At 39.4% G+C, this 27,249-nt stretch overlaps 1 protein-coding gene across 32 annotated transcripts in view; it reads right to left on the bottom strand.

Moving 5' to 3' along the window:
* The window catches only part of RBFOX1 (RNA binding fox-1 homolog 1), a 1,406,067-nt gene that overhangs the window by 103,570 nt on the left and 1,275,248 nt on the right, over positions 1–27,249 (bottom strand). For 30 of the 32 annotated variants that reach the window (XM_033101485.1, XM_033101490.1, XM_033101492.1 and 27 more), the window contains 4 exons: positions 22,184–22,237; positions 15,421–15,513; positions 13,612–13,672; positions 5,127–5,180 (listed from right to left, as the gene is read on the bottom strand). In XM_033101485.1, coding sequence (XP_032957376.1) covers positions 5,127–5,180; positions 13,612–13,672; positions 15,421–15,513; positions 22,184–22,237 — 262 coding nt within the window. The remainder of the gene's footprint in view (positions 1–5,126; positions 5,181–13,611; positions 13,673–15,420; positions 15,514–22,183; positions 22,238–27,249) is intronic. The other 2 variants (XM_033101468.1, XM_033101482.1) reach the window with 1 other exon arrangement.

Below are 27,249 nucleotides of genomic sequence, written 5' to 3'. Positions count from 1 at the left end.
ATTTGCCATTTGTCACACCCACGTCGACATCTTGGTATAAACTTCTGTTATTTATTTTTATTTTGTTTTCCTTATTTATGAAGATTAAAGGTGATTTCGATCAACAGCTTCGTGGGCTAGATGGCATGATCATCTCTAAAAGACACCAATTCTTTTAAAAAAATCTTTTTATTAGAAGGCAAAGGGAATGGCTCACAGGGATGGGGAAACTGTAACAATCCCCTTCGAGCTCCCTTCATCCAGATTCTTCGAAACACTATTTCTAATTACAGTAAATAACTTGAGGCATGTGAATGCTACGGGGAACACATGTTTGTAGATACTGTACTTCTAGTTAGGCCGTTCAATTTTCTTTAAACTCTAAAATGGAATGGCCATAGATGCTGGCTCAAGTCTTTGAAACTCACCCGGACTTTTTCTTTTTTTTTTTTAATTGACTTATCAATCTTTTGTCTTGAGAATAAGCCTCAGGGAGTCTGAAGATGATGAGACTTAGGAAAAATAATCAATGCTGTTTAGTGTTGTAGGAAAACACCCACTTGTCTTTGGAGAAGATTTATATATGGTCACGGGAATAAGCTGATTTATGTATATCTGGTTCTGGAGACTGGATTGGATGAGCATTTAAAAGATTTCTTCCAGGTTGGACTGGATCATTCAAAATGAAAGACCTTCTATAAGAGCTTTGTAAATGCTTCCCCTGGAATGTGCGTGCGAGGGAGAGTGCATGTTGTAATTGATCAAAGCAAATTAATATTGTTCAGTGAGTAATTAAATATCCTCATTAAGGGGTGCCATTGCTCTCCCTACCTCCACCCTGCATTAGCAATAAAAATGCACTCAGGGCGTCAAGAGGTTATATAGAAAAATCAATCACCTGCCATTTTATAATTAAAAGACAAAATAAATGTTAGGGAAAAGTCCACTAAATTAGGAAAACTACCTTTAGGAGAGATTGAAAATATCGATTTTAATTTACAAAATACGTGAACTTTTCATGCCCCATTCTGAGAGACAATTGGAGGCCGGGTTGTTAATTCTGCATAAGCTTCAGAAAATCAATAATTATGCTATGGGAATATTATATGTGTCATTAACATAGAATCTTATATACAGAAATGACTAGTCAGTCTGGCTTTCTATCTCAGGCAGATACAGGGCTGGTCTGCTAAATATCCATGGCAAATCAATGACAGGGTCTTCATTTCAGCTTTGAGACAGATTCAAAATTGCAAGATAAATCCGGACTATTTTTATACTTGGGGAAATTTAAAATGCCCCCTAAATTCTTAGTCATGGGGATTTAAATGGGTAACATTAGTAATTATACCTGGCTATGGAAAGGAATCCATTCTACAGCTATATCTTTGCATCTATGCATTCCATAGATATAGGTGCCTGACTTTAGATTTCAGCGAGCTGGAGTATCAGTGTTTATGGTCTTCAAATATTTCAAAGTAATTGTTCTGGATTGTTGAACTTGAAGCAACATTTTCCCACATTGCTGTATATCATGAACTCTGTCTACCCACACACACAAATATACAGGCAAAAAGAGAAAGCTTCTGATTAAGGAGTGGCCAGATGATGGCAACTCGAAACAGAAATGTTCAGATTTCTCAACTAATGCTTGGCTTACTTATTATCCATGCCTCATTTTTAAAAAAGGTGTAAGATTATTGGAGCAACTCAGACAAAGAATTATTTCGTTGTACAGACCCCTTGAAGCTTCCCCAGCACAACCCATTAACACATCTGAATATGGTGGTGGTTGGAATAATCCAAAATTATTATCTTACTTCTTTTTTTAGTTTGACTGGTTTGGCCATAGATCAGCAGCATGACCTGCTATTATAGGGCACAGTTCATAAGAATTATGACTTTTAATATTTGTAAAAAATGAAGAAGCAGTATGACCTGGTTGTAAGAACACAGGCTCTTGATTTCAAATTCTAGCCTGCTTTTTACCAGCTGTGACATCTCTGTCCCATGATGCAAACTCCTTGTCCCTTAGTCTCCTCATTTGGAAAACTGCCATGAGGATTTAAATACATTAATTTAGACTGTACCTAACCATAGAAAGTGGTTTCGCACCAAAACCATAGAAATTTTAAACCAATGTTATTTATATTTAAAACCAATATTACTTTATATTAGTTTCAGGTGTACAGCATAGTGGTTAGTCACTTACATAACTTATGAAGTGATCCTTGATATGTTTAGTACCCACCTGCACATACATAGTTGTTACAATATTATGACTTTCCTGTGACTATTTTCTAACTATGAATTTGTATTTCTTAACCTCTTCACCTGTTTTCACTCAGCCCTCCAAACCTCCTTCCATCTGGCAATCATCAGCTTGTTCCCTGTATCTCTGGGTCTGTTTCTGTTTTGTTTGTTTGTGTATTTTGTTCTTTAGATTCCACAAGTAAGTGAAATCACATGGCATCTATCTGACTTATTGCACTTAGCATAATTCCCTCTAGGTCCATCCATGCTGTTGCAGATGGTAAGATTTCCTTCTTTTTATGGCTAAGTAATATTCCACTGTATATATGTACCACATCTTTTTTATCCATTTATCTATTGATGGACACTTAGGTTGCTTCCATATCTTCACCATTGTAAATAATGTTGCAATGAACATAGGAGTGCATATGCATTTTCAAACTAGTGGTATGGATCTAGTGATCTAACTTCTGATGGTGGGCCTAGGGCTAATTTGAATGGCTGCTCTGATGTTCTAAAAGTTACGAAGATTAATTTATTCTTACATATATGTCAGCTTGAATTGTTTTTTCTGTCTTAAGGTCCTCTTAAATATCCAGACACACATCTAGGTTTGAAATTACATGTAAAAAAGATATTTGGTCTTTTCCTGTTGCTGAAGACAAAAATGACCAACTATTTTGCATGGGACCAGAAAAACACACTTTCTTTATGACAACGCATCAACTGATACCTTGCCTCCTTATCAGATGACATCTTACTTCGTGTTCTTGACCCCATTGTTTTGGGGAGATACTGTGCAGCTAGGTACACGGGTGCACACACACTAACACACACACATACTCACACACACACTCACACACACACACACACACACACACACACACACACACTGCCACCTCCTTACTCCAGCTACTCCATTTCACCGGGCAGCACCTGCAGGTGCACACAAGCTACTGTCCGACTGTGTGCCTGCACCTTTGGGCAATTTCATTTCCTTGCACTTTGGATAAGGATGTACCCTAGCAATGTCTGTGCCACCCTCAACAGACTAGACTGCTTTACCCCTGACCCCAGAAATGACCTTCCTCTAAGTGGACATGCTGAGAGTGGAAGGACTAGCCCTCTCATGAATTAAGAAGAGAATCTTAGTCTAGTAGGACACTCAGAATTCAGCAGAATCAACTCAGTTAACCTCCCCCGATGGCAAATAGGTAGAATATTAATTTATTTATTTTTATTTACCCAGTGTTTATATGGTGTTGGCTATGCACTCTTCGTATATTAACCCATGTAATGCTTATAAATACCTGTGAGTTTGTTACTATTATCATCTCCCATTTAACAAAGATACGGAGGCACAGAGAGGTTAAGTAACTTGCCTAGAGTCACACAGCTAGCAAGCGGGGAGCCAGGATTCGAACCCAGGCTGTCTGGGTGCAGTGTCCATGTTGCACACTCCTCCGCTACGTGTCCTCTCAGGAGGTGGGCTCCACCCACTGATTGTGGGAAGGCCTATAGCTAAGTCTCTCTCTCCTCCCTCATAATAGACAACACAGCTACTTCATAGTCATAAAGTCCCTGGGCTTAACCCAGGATTGTGGTAAACTTCACACATGAACAACAACTGCAGACTTTGGGCACCTAAAATCCAAAACTCGTGTTGGGCCTTTCCAGATTTGTCAACCCCCTCTCATCCCCCCTCGCCCCCCCCAAAGTCAAATTGATTCTTATGCTAAAATGGCTGTTTCCTATGTCCCTTTGTCATCCCCTAGGGTGGATGCTTAGTATCAGGATAATGACAGAAAGGAGGCATCCCAGAAGAGACAAAAGGAAAAGGGTATGACTTACCATCAAGAAATCACTAAGTGGGTGGATCTAGACCAACTGGTTATTTATTTCTCCTTATTAAAAAGCAAGGGCCACATCAAAGAAAGACTTCTTTTCAACACCAATCAGGCAAATCTACTGAGGTCCCCTGGTTAAATGCAGTCTCGTCAATGAGCAATGACCCATGAGGCAGAAGCACCAAGCCAGGCCAAGGAAAAATCTTGGCTACTGTTGCTTCTGAGTTACTCTCTCCCCGAATTTGATGAACAAGGTTTCTGCGATACCGTGTTTCCCCGAAAATAAGACCTAACCGGAAAATAAGCCCTAGCGTGATTTTTCAGGATGACATCTCCTGAACATAAGCCTTAATGCATCTTTTGGAAAAAAGATTAATCTAAGACCCGATCTTATTTTCGGGGAAAAATGGATTTCCCAATTGAGTGGTAGTTGGGAGGGAGGCAGGGAAGGGACAAAGAGAGAGAGACATCTTTGAAGGCAAAGCAGAGAGAGATGGAATTTCTAACAGAAACTGATTAGTGGAGAAAGGACAGTTTAGTCTTTTCCGATTTTCTAGATAGTCCTTCTCTTGGCAATTTCAACTCACTGCCACATTATTGGAATAAGCAATCCAGTTCTCTGCTTTGCCAGGAAAAACATACAAACAAACAAACAAATGCACCCCCAAATGGAAATGTATGCTAAAAAAAAATCACATCCAGGCATATTGAAAGAAAATGGGTGTGAACAGCTCTACATTTGTTCAATATGCTCTTAAGTAAAGTCTCAATGCTTTTTTTTTTTTTTTTAAGGCAAAATCAATGAGAAATGTCATAAGGAGCCGTGGCTCCATGATTACTCCACAATGAAAGTGACATGATTCCCTTTTATTTTTTAAAGGGTTTTTAAACACTTTTGGTTTTGCCAAAAAAAAAAAAAAATCATTCAAAACGTCTTAGGATATGGATTTACTTGGTTCAGATGTTTTTATGAACCTATTCTTTATCAGCAAGCAAAGCAGAGATAGGGAAAACCAAGAAGACATCATGCAAAGAGGAACTTCTTACCTGCATAGAATTCGGGACTGTAGACCGCACCCACAACTGGATTCAATTTCCAGCCTTAAAACAAATTTACAAAAACAGTATTATCACCTTTGATTTAACAACTAACATGCTTGCAAGTTAACCACAACTATAATGGGTTTTTATTTTAAAATTCAGAGGATATATAGTTAGGCCATGCATTAAAAGTATTTGAAAACTATACACAGGAAAATAGATTTACTCTTTTCTTTGATTCTCTGCCAATACGAATTAATAGTGTGGAAACTACTGACCAGCTACAGGTGAACCTTTTGAAAATGATGTAATTAATTTTCTCCCATATCAATATTTTTTAAAGCCACTATAATAATTTCTATTTTTTGTCTTCTTTTATGGGTCACCGCTAAACAATCCATCACATGTCCCTTTGCGTTAAGTTTGCAAAAATTTGAAAGCTCGCATGAATAGAATTCTTTGCAGCAACATATTCTGCTAATTGTCATTCTTAATTATGACCTGGAGACTCTACAGAATTCCAAAGTGCTTTTTAAATCTCAAAGAAAATGACATTTATCCAGTAGAGAATAAGTGTGGAATATATTTCAGTGCTGCCAGGAACTATAACAATTCTTAATCAATGCATGATACCTAAGGTAACTTTCAAATAACCTGCATATAAGATAAACAGAATCCTGTAATTTTCCAAATGTCCCGGACGGAGCATTTTCTGTAAAATGAAGCTTGGACCTTCAAAAACTTTTACACAAGAAAAGAGCAAAGAAGAATATTTGCAAATCAAGAAGCTACCCACATTAGACATTCATAGGGCATTATTTTGGGAACAATATCTGAAGAACGATCCTGTTTTAGGGTTTGGTGACCATTTCCTGCTCCTGCTGGCATGTCTTTATGAAAATATCCATTATACAGAACTCCTGAAAGACAGCTGGACTGCCTTTTGTGGAAAACTTGTGTCCTTGGGCTGGAAGTCCTTTAATAAATGCTCCTGAAAAAAGGCAATGGTGAAAGCTGGGACATGAGGGAAGGTATTTCTGACAAGGAGAAATCTCTGAGCTCTTCCCAGAAGTGAGAGTTGTGACACCCTGTTGTCTGACCTAAGTGGTTTGCCTGTAAGAATAGCTGAGAGGTGGTCACAATCTACTGATCACAAAGGAAGACTGAATATCTTAATAGATATGCCCTTGGATGGACCTAAGAACTTTCTAGAATGTTCTAAGAATGTTTTGTTTCTAAAAATTTTCAGTTCTAAATTGAATAAGCTAGCTGGTTTACAGCTCCCAGGCTGTTCTTAGGGTGGTTTTTTTGAAGGGTTCCTATCACTGGATCACTTTGGGAGGTTTGTAAATGAGAAATCCCTAGCCATACTTCATGTCATAGGAAGAGACATGAAATTCTGAGACCTATTGTCCCAATGGTTTCTGAAACTCCATATTGACAACTTCTCTTTTATTACCCACATCTTGTTCTTATAGGAATTTCTATAGTGATATAAAAAATAACTATCACCCCAAACACTTCAGAATGTGTGTTCTCTGAATGTGGAAAATGACTTCAATTTAACCAACTGGAAATCCACTGCTTCTCAAATAAGAAAATACCCAATTCCTGAGGACTGGGCACTAATGTCCACATTTCAAGTTATTTGAATTCTAAGAGAAAATAGAGCAAACCAGTTGAGAAAAAGCTTCAGGGTGATCTGGACATATTTAACATTCTCTTTCTAGTCCTTCATAGAAATCTAGAGTTTGTGAAAGAAATCTATATGGAGCTATAGTAAATGAATAATTAATTTATTAATTTATTACTCCTTCTCTCTCTTCCCTATCATACAACCTGCTTATGGCCTTTTTTTTTTTTTTTTTGAACAGGACTTTATTGGGGAACAGTGTGTATTTCCAGGACTTTTTCCAAGTCAAATTGTTGTTCTTTCAGTCTTAGTTGTGGAGGGTGCAGCTCAGCTCCAGGTCCAGTTGCTGTTTCTAGTTGCAGGGGGCACAGCCCACCATCCCTTGCGGGAATCGAACTGGCAACCTTGCGGTTGAGAGCCCACGCTCCAACCAACTGAGCCATCCAGGAGGCAGCTCAGCTCAAGGTGCCGTGTTCAATCTTAGTTGCAGGAGGCGGAGCCCACCATCCCTTGCGGGACTCGAGGAATTGAACTGGCAACCTTGTGGGTTGAAAGCCCACTGGCCCATGTGGGACTCGAACCGGCATCCTTCAGAGTTAGGAGCATGGAGCTCTAACCGCCCGAGCCACCGGGCTGGCCCTATGGGCTACCTTTTATTGGTAGTGGAGACGTGTTTTTTTTTTAACACTACACAAGAAAGATTTTGTTTCTTGTATACATCCTTATTAACTCTCTTAAATTCTTCGTTCTGCACACAAGGCTAGAACACACCATTCACTGAATGTGGACCTATTGATTCATTTTGATGTAATTGTCAAAGACTTTAAGTTATGCCAATGGTCTTAATTTTCTTAAAGAAACAGATTTTTCAGAGGTATCTAAGATGGCCTAGAAATCATGCTTCTCATCTGCCTTTATCTTTCTCATTTTCTTGGGCCAAATAAACTTTTTCCTACCTATCATCTATTTACCTCCCTATGTATTACCTGCCCCTCTCTCTCTCTCTCTCTCTCTCTCTCTCTCTCTCTCTCTCTCTCATCTATCTAGCTATCTAGCCATCATCTATCTAATCTTTCTCTCTCCCTCATCTAACATCTACCATCTATCTATTGGTCAATAGATTGATCAATTAGCTCTTGACAAAGTTGACCTGATCTTATCTAGGTCCTCAATGTCTCCCCAGGGGAAATTACTTAATGCCACTCCGCCACCCCCTTCTTAGAGCTACTCTCTGATTCAATTCCCAGTTTTGTTTCCTGTATAGCTGTTAACACTACCTGCTTAATCATTTTTCTTTCTTTGCTTGTTCTTAATCGTTTTTATAACCATCTCCTTCATTAAAATTAATGGTAAAGTGTGCAGGACTGCCATCTGATGTGAATTCCCAGCATCTAAAACCGCATTTGGCAAATAGTCGGCGCTCCACAAATATTTACTTCGTTTTGCTCTGAAGTAACTGAAGGAATATAAAGCTTTTGCTAATGGACTCATTCATTCCCTTTTGGCGAGGATTCTATCTCCAATGACCTGCTTTCTGATATACATCTAATAACGAAGGATCCTGGTAGGGGTTACTGTCTTCAAGGGAAAGGCAGTAAGAATCCAGCCCTTGCAAATCACCTCTGCTCAGACTTAGAGCTCATGCAGGCATATGTAAATTCATGCAAATCACATGCAAATGTCCTCCTAGTCCCTGTGACTCCATCTAGTACCTGGAAGAGACACTTGGGATAACCCTGCTGGAGACAGGAGCCTGCATCAGGAAGACGGACACAACGATCCCCGTTTTAATTTCTAAGGCAGTTTGTGTACATCCCCAGGCCTTGCAAATTCACAGATTTTGATCAAGGACATTAAACCAAACAATGAGCCTTACAACAAAAGGAGAAAAGCTGATAAAGCCCAACGCTCCCAGCCTCCCAGGGCCTCCCCCTACAACAAGGCAGTGGAGCAGAGACCAGACTCGTGGGGGTCTCGCTCCATATCAGACATAGGAGCTGTTTCGAGAGACCCCTCTGTGGCCAGACCTGGAGGGGCTGCATCTAAAGTAATGGTCCCATCCTCACATTTAGCTGTGCAAAGGTCATCTGCCAGCCTTCCGTAAAAACGCTGGCCAAGATCCCTGGTCTTCGCTGCATGGCTCTCTTAGGTGTTCAAAGGAAGTCTGAATGTGCACACACACACACACACACACAATCTGTGCATGCCTTCTCTAGGGCTTTACTGGGCTAGCTGTCAAAGAAACCCATTTCAGAAAGTACCTTTAAACATACCACTGGGGGCTCCAAAACTGAATACCAACGCTTCCCAAAGACATGTAATGAGGCTGCCGGGGACCTGGTGGCTGAAATGGTGCACAAGGCAATAAACATCCTCCAGGAAAAGTTAGTGGCGTGTTGCATTTGGTTCACTGAGGTTTTTTGTTTTTTGCCACCTATAGTCATTGTCAACATGTAGATTTCACCGAAAAGACAGGATTTCTGGTTCTCTTGAGACATGAATAGAAACGGTAACTTTAGATTAAGAATCCCCCATAGATTAATTTTCTGGAGGTGACCAGGGAACCCCCCCACATAAGCCCCCCGTTAGCCACAGTCACCACGACTCCCTATGGTGAGCTTGGCTTGAAGGCCAAAGGTCAGAAATCTTTTATTGTGACCCTCTGCTATTTCTTTTCTTTCAGTAGAGAAATGTCTTGCTTTTCCCAGTATGAAAATGAAAGAGTCTCAAAAGACTGTGAGTTTGTCAGGCCCTCTTTGTTTGCCTATTTATTTTACTTGCCCAGCCTCTGCTGGCATCTGAATATTTGATCCTTAAACTAGTGTGTCTGTCAGGAACTACAACTTACTACCTGCAGCAAAAAAAAAGGAACAAGATGGCTACCTTATTTGAGATTATTGCGTAATTAAATTTTTAGGGCACTTCGTATCCTGGCGCTGTGTTGAGTTCTTTGGATCCCATAAGAGTCCCGCAAATGCCCTATGTAGTACTCCATTGTTTGTGTAGCTCTCCCTTGAGAAAACTGAGATGCGGAGAATGTACACAACTTGCCTCCCATTCAATAGCCACAGAAAGTCAGAGCTGGTACAAAAGCCACCTCTCTCTATAGTCTTGGATCTTTTTGCTCAGTTTCATCTCTCCTAAGATCGCTATGAAAATAAAAGAGTTCCATACAACACCCATGCTTCTCCAGCACCCAAGAAATCCCCGAGGATCTGGTTCTCAAGTTGTTTTGTGGAGCAAACACTTGATCTCCAATGAGCACAGCAAATCCCAAGTTCTCTCTGAGACTTGGTGTCCTCAGGAAAATCCAGCAATACAGAAGCAGCCCAACGCTCTCTTTGTGCAACTTTCTGATGGGTGAGTTCCCAGACCCCTATACGTCCTTCTACAGTCTTGTCTCATATCCAAGCTTAAGCGTCCTGGGAAATGGAACGCACACGCTCCACAACAATACTGAGTGTGTTTCTTCCTCGACAGCACGGCCGGCTTGTCCTGTGTCTCTTTGCATTTAGAGTCGAGTCTCACCAATGACTGGAAGTTTTGCAGCTGCTTGGAGGAAGGCATGGTTGTGACGTTGGCGTTGATCTGTACATATCACCGCTTGCACATGACCTCAAAATGGGATGCCTCTAGTAATGCGCAATTGTGTTGAAGCATAAGTTTGATGGTTTGTGAGAGCGAATTAGGTAGCTAATGAATCTCACTGATCACTTAATTTTCTCATTTCAATGTGACTTCATTGTTCCTGACTTACCTTATTTTGTTTTCTAGCTTTATTGAGGTATAATTGACAACCAAAATTTATACATATTTAAGGTGCACGACTTAATTTGATATACACATACTTTGTAAAATATTTGCCACAATCAAATTAATTAACATATCCATCATCTCACATAGTTACAACTTTTCTTTTTTCTTCTGGTGATAATATCCCCTTTTAACATAATCACCCTTGTTAAGGATCCGAGCGGGCCCCTGTACCTTTCTGGTTATGTTGTATTGCAATTTATGGGAGAATTTCTTTGTAGCGATGATACTTGTAAACTAAAGATTGAAAAAGCTTTGAGAACTGCTTTTCTTTGAACACCCGAAGTCTCCACGATCTCCTCTATAAGATCCAATTGTCTTTATGTAATTAGGATTTGCACTGGATTTTTTAAGTCAGTTCTACTGTGGCTGTCCATGGACCCCTTAGGTACGCTAGGCCCGACTCATCGACCCCTCCCATCCATGTGATAAGATAAAGATCCTTGTGCCCCCTTCCAGGGATATGGACAAGGGACTCGTATGACTTATTCCTGGAAACTAAGAATGCATGGCTACCTGGAATGGGTGTGTGATGTTTATGCCAACATCTGGCAGGAATCTGGGGTCCACATTGAATAATCCTTTTGCTATTGCAGCCGGTTGCCATTTGAGTGCAGTTCTGTAAGATGATGTGGGAAAGTGATGCACTCACATACACACAGGCATGGCCAGAAGATTCTGTCAATTCATAGTAAAAGGAAAAAGACTTCACTAATTATTTCATCTTGTCTAGCTTCAGTGTTTGCATCTTTAAAATGGGGATAACTGTGTTCTCTTTAAAAGCCTTCATGTGGGCCCGTTGCATTTATTTATTTATTTATTTTTCAACTAATTTAATTCTCAATCTCAATTTTCATTTTTTTGGGGGGGCCCAGTGCATGTACTATGCTTAACATAATGCCATAGAGGCAGCATCCCAGAAATGCTGGCTGTTAAATAAATGTGCTTTGAATTGTGTGCAAAACTCCCACAGGTCCAGTTTTCAGCCCCTGAGTATGACATTGATCAGTAACTCTTTAAAATAAACAAGCATGCATATGGCTTAAGGAATAATACTTGGCTCCCCTACTTCATTTTCTCACATAAATAATACACATGAGTACTTATGCCTCTGGAAGAAAACATGCAGGTGTGTGAGCGCACACACACACGTGCGCACACACTACTTCATAATTTTTAAAAATGCCCCCAGTCAGGTTGATGTCCTCATGTATTAACTTGGCAAGTTGCAGAGCCATCATTTCCAGCCAAGTAGAAAGGCTTCACGACACAAATCCAAGGTGGCTTCATTTCAGCACTGGGCATTCAAAGTCTGTTGTGCAAAAATTCTATTCCATTTAAGGATATGCTTTGGGTTGCTGGAGCTGGGATAATGCATCAGCAGAATAAATAATTCTTCTGGTCTTTCAACTTAGAGGCCTATCACATTAAGGGTATATCTCTATTTAATGATGCCCCTTTTAAAAATAAGAACTGACATAGCCAAATTGGTAGCCATTGGCACAAGAAAGAAAAAAAAAGAATAAAACTACCCAATGCTAATACTAATGATTGTAACCCGAAAGAAAAGTTCAATATCAATCAGGACGGGAGTTCAGAATATAGCCATATATCCATTTTATGGAATATTATGTAACTACTGAAAAGAACGAATTTGGTCTATATGTATTAACATTGAAAGAACTCCATACTGATTTTTAAGTCACTTAACAATGATATGCACTCCATAATGCCATTTCTAGAAAAAGTAGGTACATGATACTGTGAGTGCTGTAAATATATGCTTACTCCATATAATATACATGAAAATGCAAAATAAAGGACTAGACAATAATCTGTAATAGGAACACCCTCTGAAGAGGGATATAGGAAACCAAGTTGGCAGTGGTGTTATTCAAAATATATTTTAGCCTTTTCTTTCATATTTGTGTCTTTCTTCTTTTAAAATGAACCTGTATTTGCATGTTTCATACGTAATTAAAATGATAAAAATGGAAAATTCCATACATTTTCCCTATGACAGTAATAAAATATTATTCTTAAAAACCTATAAAAGAAAAAAATATATTCTAGTCTCACAATTCAACTCAGCCATTAGCATCTTGGTGTAATTCCCATTACAGTTTAGTTCAAATCATGCCATCCATATAATCTTTTATTCGAAAAATTGTCATTCATTATGGGGCCCTTTCAGTCTTCATCCTGCTTATTTTAATGGGTATAATATTCCACCAAGCATATCAATCTTGTTACGTTACTGTCTTCCTAATTTTGAGTACAAATAAGTTACGTGGTTAGCATGTCAGCAGCTTTTGTCCCTATATATCTTAGGAGAGATTTACCCTGAGGAGGATTAAAGAATCAAAATGTTTGAACATTTTTAATGTCTCTCCATATATAGGTGAATACTAAATATGGGGAGTGTCAAGATGTCTTCCTGGTTAGTTAGGGCAGAAATCCATTGTCCTGAGGGGTCTGTCACACACAACCACCTCCTCACCTGGACCAAATGGCCCTGGGATTGTCAGAAACGAGCAAATAATACTCTCACACACTCTGGTCTCACTATGGAACGCGTCACGTGGCACCCTCCAAGCCTAATCACATCAAAAGCCAAATAACTCCAGAGAAGACTCAAAGCCAGAACCAAAGTCTGCAGTCACACCTCCAGGAACGATTACTGAGCAAGGAGGAGGTGGTTCTGAAAACACCCAAACAAAACCTCCATCCTCCCTCAACTTACTATCAAGACAACAAATGAAATTATCCAACTCCTTCCCAAATAGTTACTGTACCTCACCCCCAAGTGGGAGTTATCCTAGAGAGTCTGGAAGAAAGGCATGTACAGTTAACCTGAAAAGTACATTGGCCTCTGTTGTAAAAATTACCGCATTGACTCAGGTGGTTCACTGTAGCAGGTTAGCAGCATGGACACAGTCGCCAGGCGGAGGCAAATATGGCTTGTTGAAACAGATTGCCTAGTTAAATGACTTAATAGCTTCAGAGGGAGAGGCGACTTCTGGCAAAAGGCCGATCTGTACTTACCGTTGGTATAAGGGTTGACCGTCTTTTTATTTGTCATTACACGTGCTGTGGCATTGTTTACCTATGTACATAGAAAACCCAAATGAGCACGTACTCCACGGCCAACGCACAGTTCAATCAGTTGCATGCATTATGACTGTGATTACTTATTTTTAAAAAATAAAAAACTGAAATGCATTTTAATTTATAAAAGGCAGTAGGTGCATAACAAAATCATACATTTTTATAATTACATTTACATCATAACCATTTTAACTTACAAATCATTTCAATAAAGCAATGTCATATCATTTAAAAGTTTAATACGGAGACAGTAAAAGCAAATTAAAAGGAACTGCATAATTGAAGATTTAAAAGCATGCGTGTACTCCATGGTAACACAGAAACAATATTTTTTAAACATAAAAGAAAGTTCATATGAAGGAACATGCAGTGGAGTAGAAGAGGGGAGAGACAAGGTACAGGGAACATAAATGTCAAAGAAAGGGACAAACAAGGTTTAGCCGTGTGCAACACTTTAGGAGGGAAGAATCATCGGGAAAAGCAACATCTAGCATTCAACACTTGGAACAAGAGCCTTTTACATCGCAAGAATTAACAAAATCATTCAAGCTTTAAAGTCACAGCTAACAAAAGGATAAAAGAGAGGGTGCATTGTTTAACACAATATGGAGTCAACGATCGGAGTAAGGTGTGCACCGGTCATATCTCAATCCAGTCAGTGCCTCCCAGGCTAGCTTAGAACGTACACTCAGTTACAGGCGTACCAATATCCAAAAAAATAGAGCATCAAGAAAACTTAATACAACAAGTCAAAAAAAGTCACGTGGTATATATATATGTATATAGATATATCAGCACTAAATACGTGTAACGGCAGATGGACTTCACCACTTACCATTCACCACCATCGCCAGCATGGTTTGTATACAGTTACCATGGTTACTGAGAGTTTGGTGAGGGGCCTAAGCGTTATCGTCGAGGGGGGAAAATGAAAGGCAAAATATGCAACATCTTACTCCAAAGACTAAAGCATTTGTAACTGGTTTTTTTTTTTTTTTTTTTTTTTTTTAAGTTTTAGCAAACACAACCCTGTGGCCACGTTGAGGGCGATCCAGTGATAGAAAGAGGTGATTCTAAACATCAGAATTTTAGCATCAGTTTTATCCACGAAGAGGGGCCAGATTTTGAACAGGAATCCTGTTTGTTTATTCACTTTATTATCAAAAGAATACAAAGGTTCAAACTGGCTTCTCAAAAAAAAAAAAAATGAAAGGTTGAAGGACACAAACCTCTCATTTTTTTTTTTTAAAACACAATTGTTCTTTTGAATGCTATTTCTTTCACAATTTGGCTTAATTTGCACACCACTGTGGATCCCTCATCAACCCTGCAGTAGAAAGAAAGAGAAAAGAAAAAAAAGAAAAAGAAAAAGAAAAGAAACTGCTCTATGTTTTGTTTTGTTTTGAAACACTCTCTCCACTGTTTGGAATCTAGTGCACCCATTGACTCTACATCATGGAAAATAAAAATAAAAATAAAATAAAATAAAAACCTCTCAGATTAACTTTCTATTGTCTCACGTTTGCCATCCACCTTTCAGCAGTAATAAGAGTAACATAATAACGTAAAATTTGAAAAAAAAAAGTAAGGCCAGTTTTCCTTTTTATATATAAATATATATATATAAACAATGAGAAGGGAATAATAGGGTCACATACAAGACACAATGATGCATCTGAAACAACGAATGAGCGTGAAGCAGACATTTATAAAAAAGATGTAAAGGAAAATATTTTGAACATGCACCTCGATTTTACGGCCCTCTACCACGGTGCCGTGTAATTTCTCCCTCGCCCTGTCCGCATCGGCACTATTTTCGAAAGTTACGAAACCAAATCCCTGCATGCAGGAGGGAGAAGGGAAAACAACATGCAGATTATTATTTCAGTCAACGACCACTGTGTAACGTTCTCTCGCTTTAATTTCTATGTCTTGTCCTGGCTTCCGTTCTGTAACATGCAAATTAGAGAAATTATAAGAGTACTAAAGATGTGCGATCAGTAAGCAACAAATGTGAACAAGATAGATATTTTTTTTTCTGTCACCAGTTAGCTGTAACCCCTGAAGAATTCAAAGAATGATACCCAAAATACTTTTCTAAATGTCACTACAGAAGAAAATAAATCTAATGGAAAGAAAATGAGATCAAAATAAATTTACAGTGTCTTCACAGAGAATAAAATGAAATAACGAGGAAAAAAAAGGGAACCATTTTCTTGACATGCAAATTAAGAATAAAAGAAAATAAAACGTGTGCACGAAATTCAACAATGAATGCCAAAATCTTCTAACATTGCCTACAGAGTCATGCCATGTGGTTTTAAGAACATCTCTTCTTCATGCAGTTTTAGGGTTATTCAAATTGATCAATTCTATAGCCTTTACTTCTCAAAAATAAAAATTAGAAGCCTACAAAAAAGGAAAGACCTTTTTTTTTTATAATAAATCTTAAACTCTGATCTAATAAAATAATCACATGAAATGAATAGAAATAAACATCAATTGATCAGTAATGCAAACAGTTCAAATAACGTTTTTGTACTGATACTTCTCCCCCCCCCACCAAAAAATAACATACATGCTTCTGAATTTATCACCTTTCTAGACTACTTGATTAACCAAAAAGGGAAATGAGTAAACATATTATAAATTTCTAAGACATTAGGTTGGTATTCATTTGTCATATCAACAGGTAGAAAATAAAAAAGCTTTGGTGATCGAATGCCATTTACAATAATTCTCTGCATTTCCTCTATTCCTAATAGATAACACATAGACCCTTTGCTTCACCACTGGCACAATTTGTTTTAATGTGTCAGGCTCAAAAAAACCATCCCACTAAATGTCACATTGTCAAAATCCATCTTTTTTTCCTTCACTGACACTGTTCCTAAGAAGAGTACAGAAAATATGACACATTATTTTTAAAACCCCTAAAAATATGTGTACATCTTGTGCAGAAACATACACCAACCTTTTGAAACAATTCCAGTGTAAATTTGCCCAGCTTGTTCTGGATTTCACTGGGTGAAATCACTGTATGTGTTGGGATGGCTGAACTTTACATAAAGGTAAATGTTGGCTTTCTGCGTAGTTGGGGCGGTAGGATATTCCGGTTAACTTATAAAATAGACAGTAATTACGAGTAACAGGTAGTCGTACCCAACTAGTGTTAAAACCCAGTCACTCACTAGGACACACAGTGTTTTTCAAAGCTCAGGGTATTTCAGAGGTAGGCCTAATGGTCTGCCTATGAGAGAATTTCCAAGGTCCACATGGGCTCCTCCATAAAGAACACCAGCTGTGGATGGATCGTAGCTAGAATAGATGATTACTTGATAGGATTCTACAGAGAGAAAAAAATTTCTTTACTTTGTGGAGTTGGACCGAATTACCTTTCCTAACATATCCCATAGTGAGGGTCTGAGATTAGGATGGGTCTGAATTATTTGATTAATATAAGATTATATGCTCTATCACAGGAGGACCTACTGAGGTGGCATGCCCACATTAAGTAGTCACAAATACTTGCTAACTCAATAGTTTTGAAATAATAGCTCTTCGATGACATAATTGGGTGGGGTTGCTCTATTCGATGGCTCTGACTCTTGCCCAGTGGGTCTCAAACTTAGTTGCACATCAGAAGACACTGGGAGCATACTGAACACTTAGATTCCCAAGCCCGGCTACACAGGTACCAGATCCGAGTCCCTGAGTGGAGCCCAGAAGTCCGTTTGCTGAAAAAGCCACTGGATTCGCATCGCCTTTCAGCACTAACTAAGCACCATCGAAGGAAGGTTTTGGTTCTTTGTATGAAGTAGAATATTATAGTACCTGGTTCAACAGAGCAGCCTATAGGAGTCCTGTGAGTTTTTGAAGTAATTATCTATCTGACATAGTTATTTGGATCTTACAGCCAAAATCATATAACGATATTCTCTTCCTTACCTCCAGTCATGCCATCCATTTAATAAGGAATAAGGAAAACTAGGACTCTGGCTGCATCCGGAGCAAGTCTCTCACTAGACAAGGAAAGCAACTCCGTGGCCTGAGTCAGATGATGGCATCACCGGTGTGTCTGGGCGCAAGCAGTCATTACCCCAGTGTTGGGAAGAATGCAACCAGGTCTCACCGAACGCTCAACCCGCATCATCCCAAAGAACTAAGTCATCATGATTCTGGTCTGAACCCAAGGCCAACCATCCTGGCATTATGCATGTCAGGGAGAGATGAAGGTGGAGATGGAAATCTATCGATTCTTTTTATTATTATTCCTATTCTCATTATTTTCTGCTAAACTTCTCTCCTTTTTTTGGAGCTACGCAATACTTCTCATTTCGAGCTGCAGAGATTGACTAGTTGAGATTTTGCAAAGTTGGGTTCATGAAGAGTTTGCTCCAGAAACGGTCCCCCAAATACTCAAGGGACTTTTCTACCTGTTCCAATGGACAATCATACCTCCAACTCTGACAAGAAGTGGTAATGGCTGCCTGGGTCAGAAGACTGCTGGAATGCTCATCCAGGTAACGACACCATCACCGAGAGACCGTCACCTGGACATTTTTAGGTACCCTCTCCATCAAGCACAGGTGTCAGGCAACGTTGAAAGCTGATGCTGAGGTTGTTTCTTTTAACCTGCCTCATGGTCAGAATTCTATCTCAAGGAAACAGCATCTTGCAGTTCTTAAAAAAAAATCCTGAATATTTTTCTCAATCTTAAAAAGGGGAACAAAAGAAGCATATTCTGGACTTGGCCTGGGGAGCATAGGAACGGAGTGCAGTGCTTGCTGATTGCAACCTCTCAAAGATGAAGATTGTACAAAGGGCTACAAGAAGAAGGCACAACAGTGCTGGAGAAGAGGACCTGTGACATATGCCACCCCTGATGGGACGGCACGATCCACAGGCCAGATAACCATGACCTTCAGATAGACTGCCAGACCGGCACAACTTGATTATTTCAGAATAATTTTGTGAGTCATGAATTCTGACCTTCTTGTACGTTTGTAGTTTTCTATTTTGGCCTTAAAGTATGTTTAGGCGACAGCTTCCTTTTTGTAGGAATGCAAGTACATTTTCTATCTTGAATAAAGGCCTGAAGCCCCCAGGATGGATGAGTACAATGACTTTTTATCGCATGTGAACATCGGATCCCTCTAGCTTCTAGGGCAGGGAACTGCTATCTATCTGAGGGGAGCTGTGGCTCAGAGTCTGAGGTGCATTTTCCTGTGGAACTAAGAGCTCCACACCTTGCTTCTTCTTAGTGACCTTTGCACGTGCAGCTCCTTCCCCTTGGAAGAACATCTTCCCTCCTTCCCTTCCCTGGGAAATTCTTCCTCATCTTTCCTTCTCAGCTTCCGTGCCACTTCCTCCCAGAAGCCTTCCCACCTTCTAACAACATTGGTCTGCTGCTTAGAATCTCAGCATCGTCTCACTCACCACAGAACACAGCAGACTGGATCACAGTAGTCTGTCCTCATGGTCTGTCTTTCCTGCTACTCGGGGAAATCTATGAGAATGATGGGAGACGGCTGTCTGCTGCCTCGCTCATACTTGATTCACCTGCCTCATGCCTGGAATATAACCCATACTTACAGATACCTATGGAATCAAAGAGCAGACCATGTATTTCCCAGGTATGTTAAAAAGTAGCTAGATCTGGCTATATCCCCAAAATGAAACATTTCAGAGCTAAACAAAAATGCTTTTAAATCTCCTAACAAGGAAAAATGAATTATAGGATCTCTCACCCCTAAATGCTATTTTATTCTCATTTTCAAAGTCTGGCGTATCTTTTTCAGATGTGATTTCCTTGTATACTTGCCATCCATACAGGAATGCATGACTTGTGATATACATTCCCAGGATAATATAGATACTGCTTGTGTATGTGTAGGTGTATATGTACATATGCTTAGGTGTACATATACACCTACACATATAGACACCAAATACCCACAGAACATACACCCATATTCCCTCAGCACTGAGTGATCTGCCTCTGGGACTACCCACAAAGAGAATGGTCAGAAAGAGAGCTCCTGGGTCTTCAGGGCTTACCCATTTCCTGGCTGTCTCTTTAGCACCAAACGAAAGAAATGAGGTCATAACAACGGTTCAGGTTTTTCAGTCATTAAAATGGAAATGTACCTTTAAATAGGCTGTTTCCCGTAAGGATGATGTCAAATATGAAAAATATCTCTGCGTGAGTCATTGCCCCGTTTAGCAGTTTCCAAATGGACTGTCTCCATGACACGCCAATCATACCTAAATAGTCAGCCGCAACACCTGCAAGGCTGGTTCTTTGAAAGGGAGCACACCCATGAAGACAGGCTATTTTTGATATTTCCAAATTAAAAAAAAAAAAAGCAGCTTTGCAAAGTCTGTCTCTGGATAAGGTGAAGTTAAGTGGTCTTATTCCTAAAGCCCTGGAGACAGGCCAATCACGGATATGATGGGAGAAGTCTTAAAAACAGCACCGCCATTGCACTTTCAAAACAGCAAACGATATTCTTCCAATGTCCCAAAACAGCGCTCAGAGGAATTACATAGCTTTCTCCAACTGGCAAAAGTTACACAACAAAATGTAAATTAAATAGAAATCTGAAAAAACAAAACCCAGAAAACGAAAGCCTTTTAAAGCAGTAGTGCTACTGACTTAAACTAGAAGAAGGCTGACCGACATTCCAGGGCGTGTTCCAATGCTGTGCCAAGAACACATCAGGCCTGAGTGATGAGGATGTGAAGGGGTACGTTTCTGTCTTCATGCACTTGGCTTTAGAGGTATAGAAATAGTTGCTGTAATGATTTTCATACAAGCAGCAGAAAGAGAGGTAACTTTTCTCTCCCAGTCTAGAGGTCAAACTACTGACATGGCAAGAATGACTGGTAAAATAGCTGACGTTATAGAATGACAAGGTCCCTGAACTAGAAGAACCAGAGACTATAAGAGACTGATCTTCTTCTTCTTCTTCTTCTTTTTTAAATTCATCTGGCATGTCCAAACATCATTTTGGCTGTGGAGAAGAGAATACTAGAATTTTCTTCTCTCAATTCAATCAGCATTCTCCTATTCAGTTAATACCAAATCTGCTTAGAAGGGAGAGGTACAGACTGCTCCAGAAATAATAAATTCAAATGTCTGCTTGTGTGGGGAGCATGTGGTTGCTACAGCCAAATGCCTGGCACTGGTCCCTTTAGATAAAACCTGTGTTTCCTAGGAACTCCCCCCCCCCCCACCCGGCGACTGTCAGTGACGTGTCCCAAATTGCCTGTGTAAGGAGAATTAGGGGGTTCAAGTCAGGGTCTCTCTGTGTCTGGGAAGCAGTTTCTCTTACTATCCACGTTCACAGGCTGAGGATCCAAGGAGAAGTGATCTGCACAGTCCTGACAGCCGGGATGTGGTGCTCTGGAAACAAGGCAGTTACTCAAAGTGCCTCCTTCTGGGGCTGACGTCAGTAGGAGTCTTTTTAGGTCATCACGACCTGACATTGCCCAGTACCTGCCGCTATGCCGCGTGCACTACCCCCTCAAGAGAGATTCTGATGGGGTTCTTGAGTTTTCTGTGGGTACAGGCCGAGGGAGGCCATGTTAGCAACCACAACGCACCAATGGGGAAAGGGGCACTTGGCATCCAGATGAAGCCCTGGCATCTGCCTAAAATAAGAAGACAGTGCTGATCACCTGAATGATAGGCCTGGAAGGTTTGTTAAAACACAGATGGCTGGGCCCCCATTTCAGAGCTTCTGATTCAATAGATCTGGGTTGGACCCTGAGCCTTTGCATTTCTAGTAAGTTCCCAGGTGAAACTGATACAGCCCGTTTGGAAACTGCACTCAGACGGCCCCTGATACAGAGGATGTTTTGGAAGAGTTTGGCCTTGTTTTTTTTTTTTCTTCCTCCCAGCATATTTACATTTTGAAAGTGCTCAAAATGCCGATTTTCCTAACACTGTTAGCTCGAGGAAAATCGACTTAAAAATTGGTTTCCTATAAGGAAAACAGGCTCAAAGCAGTGGCAAATTGCAAAATGTGAATTGGTAAACATACTAATGAATAAAACTATATTCAAAAGGTTGGTGTATATGAGATTTTCTCCCCTACAACCCAGGAAAATAACTGCACTTTATTAATACAGAATAATCACATATTTACCTGCTCATGAGACTATCAACTCACTTTTTAATATAAAGAACATAATTATCACTGAAAAACAAAAATGTAGCAACAACATTATTTTTTTAAGCATAGGTAATTTTCCTCCGGAAACTTGATATATATATAGAGAGAGATAGATATAAAACAGCAATTTTAAATTACCCCCTTATATATTTTAAACAGAACCCAATGTGTTTCCCACCACTTTAGAAACTGAAGGTGGTCTCCAAAGGAATTCCCACCGAAATGCATTTTCACAATGTGCTGATTAAAACAGTGCAGTTGTTTCCCATTATTCATAACAAGCATTTTAAAATAAGCTAAACAATTCTTAAGTGAATTAAGTTGCTTACCTTTGAGCCTCGCTCATTAAAAATAATTTCAACATCTAAGATTTTACCAAATTGCTGCAAAGAAATAGAAATATTTTATAAGCAAGAAGAGAACTAGAGTAAATCTTATTACGCACATTGGTAATTGTTACCTCAAGTCAGAATTTTTTTTCCTCTTTTAATATACAAGGATATATACATTTTATGTTGTTCTATCATTAAACAATACACTTGAACCAAGAGAAAATACAACCACACATATTATTTCCACATTATGGCACACCCCACCAAGTAAGATATCATAGCAGGGACCTGGTACAAAATAGGTAATCAAGAAGTTAATTTGATTTTCCTTTCTTTACTCGTTCATGATTGCTTTCCCAGGCACTGAGCACAAAGGTTAAAAATGGGAAATGTACATATTGACCCTCCTAGGCTACTCCACTAACAACTGGAGAAATACCCTTGATGAAGTGGGATTTGGGTAGTAAAATGTCCAAATAGAATGTGATGTTGAGAATTTTGGCCCATGGCCCTCATAAAGCTAGAAACAACCAGCCACACAAGACAAGTACAAAGAGATAAAAGCACAATTCACTGGATGGGCACCCATCATAACCAAGACACCAGTGTACGGTGTTTCCCCGAAAATAAGACCTAGCCGGACAATCAGCTCTAATGTGTCTTTTGGAGCAAAAATTAATGTAAGACCCAGTCTTATTTTACTATAATATAGTAACTATACTATATTATACTATATTTTATATATATATACTATATATATACTATAGTATACTATAATTATCTAACATAAGACTGGGTCTTATATTAATTTTTGCTCCAACAGACACTTTAGAGCTGATTGTCTGGCTAGGTCTTATTTTCAGGGAAACACGGTAGCTGTGATTTTAGTCTTCAGGTGCAAATGTACTTCTCTCAATATGGTTCTCCATGTTGTTAAAAACCGAATAGATTTTAGACAATTAGCATGAACAGGCTCTATAAAAAGTGAAGGCAACTCAACATATTCAAGTCTAGAAACACAGTTTCAGACGACAAACTGGGCTGCCAGGTAAACTACAGATCCCTAGTTAAATTTAAGTTTCAAAATTTTCAGGAAAATAATACCCCATGTATCCCGGGGACATAGTTATATTTAATACAGTATTTGCTATCTAAAATTCACATTCAACTATTGTATCTTGTGTGTTTTTTTATTTGCTAAAACGGGTATTGCTTGTGAGAAAGGATATTAAGCAATTCTTGAGCCACACTTAAATACAGGCAGCATGGATCCTGACACTAGAAGCATCTAATAATCCAAAATCCTTTCCCCTGACCCTGGAATACTGTCAGTTTTCTCAGATCACATAAAGTAGAGTGGGCAATTTTTGAATGTGGTCTGTTCTACTTTAATATAGATGGGAAAAGGTGGTGTGAAAGTATGAGACATGGTCCAGGGAAAAATAAGATGAAAATTTTACCCTGATGTAGAATAAGAGCAAATGCTCATGCTAGTGATTAAAAAATAAACAGAACAACATAAAGTAATGTTTCCATCCTTTTTTTTCCCTTTACTTTGAGCTCTACTGTTGTTCCACTTGCTTCTGCAGCCTGGACTTTTATTGCATCCTTTGTTACCTCAGGAGAGTCTATATTCTATCTCTCTCCCCTGAGTGGAAAGAGTGGTTGGGAGGGAGGTACTGGTATGACAGAAAAGGCACAATTTGAACACAGATGATTGAGGGCAACTTGTCTGTCTGACCAATGAGCGTCAGTCATAGAATGGTGGGAGGCCCTAATAGTAAATGTTAAAAGGGTTTGACGAAGATTCAAGAAAAAAATTATTTGGAACATACAGAGGCTATCCTTTGGAATACGCAAATAAATCCACCTTCCCTGGAAAGACAGAAAAACATACGCATACGTGAGTGTAATATAAATTGCTCTTGAAATAAAAGTAGTTCTGACTATGAGAAAAAGGAACCCAAAGCTTACGGCGTCCTGTGTCACTGAAATAGGCCCAGTGCTCAGAATATGGTCCCACCAAGGGGATTACAGATTGGAATGTTTGTTGCTGTTCAGCGCAAGTGCTTCTCTACTTCCCAGAGAAGCAGAAGGACAGGAAGTAGCCAACAAGGGAAGTTTCAGCAAGGAGAGGAGATGGAAGGACTACACTGCTAACATGCACAGGCAGACCTTGGAGATCCTGCGGGTTCGGTTCCAGACCAATGCAATGAAGCAAATTATCACAATAATGCAAATCACACGTATTCTTTGGTTTCCCAGTGCTTATAAAAGTTGTGTTCACACTATTGTGTAGTCTAATAAGCATCTAATAGCACAGTGTCTAAAAACTAATGTACATACTTTAAAAAATTGCCTTATTTCTAAAAAATGTCATCATTGGAGCCTTCAGCTAGTCGTAATCTTTTTGCGGCTGGGGGGGGGGGGTGTCTTACTTCCACTTTGTAAAAAATGTCGTTATCTGTCAAGTGCAGTAAAGTGAAGTGCAATAAAACGTGGTCTGCCTGCACAATGGAAATACCGAGAAACATACAGCTCACTCACTCTGCAATTTGTGGACACTCAAATAGTCTTTTGGACAAGAGAACATCATCCTTCTACAGAGTATTTTCAGTGCCCTAGATTTGGGCAGAGAAAATCATTAAAAATAGAAGAGGAAAACTTTCAGATTTGGGAAACAAAGGGTTTTTGCTATTGAAAGGTGAACTAAATTTCATAGAAAAAAATCCTCCAGCTTTGTGAGCTCCTCAGAAGCAGTAAGTTTGATGCAACCTTAGAAGAGTCAGTCCACACAGATGCTATCATATTTATTTCAGGCATAAGAGCTTGGAAGCATGCATATTTATGGATAGAGAAGCTTGAAAAGGACGTCTTCCAAAACCATGAAGCAAATGTCATCTATGGAACATTCTGTAAGCAGTCAACACACAAAAAACACTTCCTTTAAAATAAGATCTGGTTGAGATAGAACCAATCAAAAAGTAATCTTAGCATGTGTCTTTCCCTAAATGAAACAATGACACCATATGCCCTCAAACGGTCTCAAATGTTTGCCTCTTTGGCAGCTGCCAATGGGCTGATGATTCTCAAAGCCAAGGAAAGAGCTGTAAGAAGAATGCTGATGCAAGCCCCACTTCTAAGACAGTTGTGTACTATATTTATAGTATCAACAGTTTAATTGTGAAGTTTGGTGCTAATGATGTAAACACAGCTGGCACATTTTCAATTTAAACAGACACAACTCATTCGCAGACAGAACTAGCATGTGTTTGCTCAACACCAATGTTCAGCGGCATTCAACCACAATTCGAAACCCGCCCAAGGTGTCTCACTGGCTGTATCAGAAACAAAATCTGGAAACTTATATGCACGCACTCACGTGGGCAAATACAGACCAGGCATATCTTAGACGTCCTCAGATCAAACAATATTTCTCTGCAAAACTGTGAGAGATGTTCAACAGATACAGCAGGAAACATGAAAGTAAAGATTAGTTCAAAGAGTGTACAGAGAGGCTAAGCAAAGCCATCATCTGAGCTTTCTTGGGGGTCCGCTTCATGGTTACAATGTAGAAATAGAAGACACATGCCACGCCCCAAAAATGGCTACACTCCTTATCACATCATGGCAGATGGAACTGTGGTGTTAAATTGGAGGTAGAGATATCTCCATTTTATTACCACAAAGGTCATCACGGGAACTTCTTTTGTATGTTCTAAAAGTCATGTGATCTGTTTTTTGGTGACTATAAAGACAGATTTAAGTAGATCGCATTCATGCTCAGAGTGTCTGTATTTTTTTTTTTTTTTTTTTTTTTTTTGAGGAGGGCACAACTCACAGTGGCTCATGCGGGGATCGAACCGGCAACCTTGGTGTTATTAGCACCGCACTCTAACCAACTGAGCTAACCGGTCATCCCAGAGTATCTGTATTTTGATAACAAAAGCAAGGCTGTGACATCAAGGGTACTGTGCAAATTTGAAACCTGGTACTCACTGAGCAGCTGTTTTGAAAAACAGTCTTTTGATAGAATGTGCTGCATCAGTGGTCTGGACGTATTATAACCAACTCTCTCACCCCAAACCCAGAAATGCTTACATTTTGAACATTAGGTTAAGTTAAGCTTTGTGTGCAAGAGCAAAATAATGTAATTAATTTGGTGGAAATCTATATATTCCTTTAATGGGATCCTCAAGAACTCAATGTAAAGGACGCACAGGCTCTTGAGTGATCCCCGAAATGAAGACAGAGCTCAAGAAGGAAGTAGCCAGGGCAGGACCAATGTGCCTTCCAGTGAAACACCCAGAACCAATGCCTCTGATCATATATTAGATCCATTCATTTACACCCAAAAAGGGGTTTGAAAAAGACTCTGCCTTCTGCTTTGGACAGTGTGGGCACACAACTTCTTAACCAAGAAATGTTCCATCTTAAAAGAAAAAACAAAAAGAAAATCTATAATGAGTTAGAAGACTTAATGACAAAACCTGAAACAAATGCCTCCAAAAGAGGAGAATGGAAAGAAAATGAAGTGCGTGGTGGAAGAAAGACAATCAGAATTACAATGAAGAAGCACCGAAGCCACAAATTAGGGAGACACTATGAGGCACCTATTGTATGGTAACCATTAGGCCTGCAGAGATTGCAAACTTCCTGATTGAATTATTAACGGTTACAGAGGTTGTTATGAACACTGCCAGGGTGTAGGCAGTTTGAGAAAGGAGGCTGGTTTTTCGTCTTGTTATGTTTTTAGTTTGAAATTCTCCCGGCCATATTTCACCAGAGACAAAGAAGAAAAGCACACAGAGCTGTATGAGGGTTCTTCTCTGTAATCACCCTTATCGTAGCTTCTGCCAAAGAGAAGGGACAAAGGAAAAATACAGCACCAAAAGGACAGATGATAGCTGGTGTCCAAATGACTTGGAAAATACCTGATTGGGATTAAAATGTAATTTCTTTGAGTAACTCTGACCTGAAAGAGGAAACCATGCTTACTTCTCTCAACTGGAGTGTGGGAAGCTAATCAGAATGTTTACAGATGCCTTCCAAAATGATTCATG

The sequence above is a fragment of the Rhinolophus ferrumequinum genome, assembly GCF_004115265.2.
Source record: "Rhinolophus ferrumequinum isolate MPI-CBG mRhiFer1 chromosome 15 unlocalized genomic scaffold, mRhiFer1_v1.p scaffold_54_arrow_ctg1_1, whole genome shotgun sequence".
Taxonomy (NCBI): Eukaryota; Metazoa; Chordata; class Mammalia; order Chiroptera; family Rhinolophidae; genus Rhinolophus; species Rhinolophus ferrumequinum.
The sequence above is the reverse complement of the archived record's forward strand: the minus strand, read 5'-3'. Positions and strand labels throughout refer to the sequence as shown.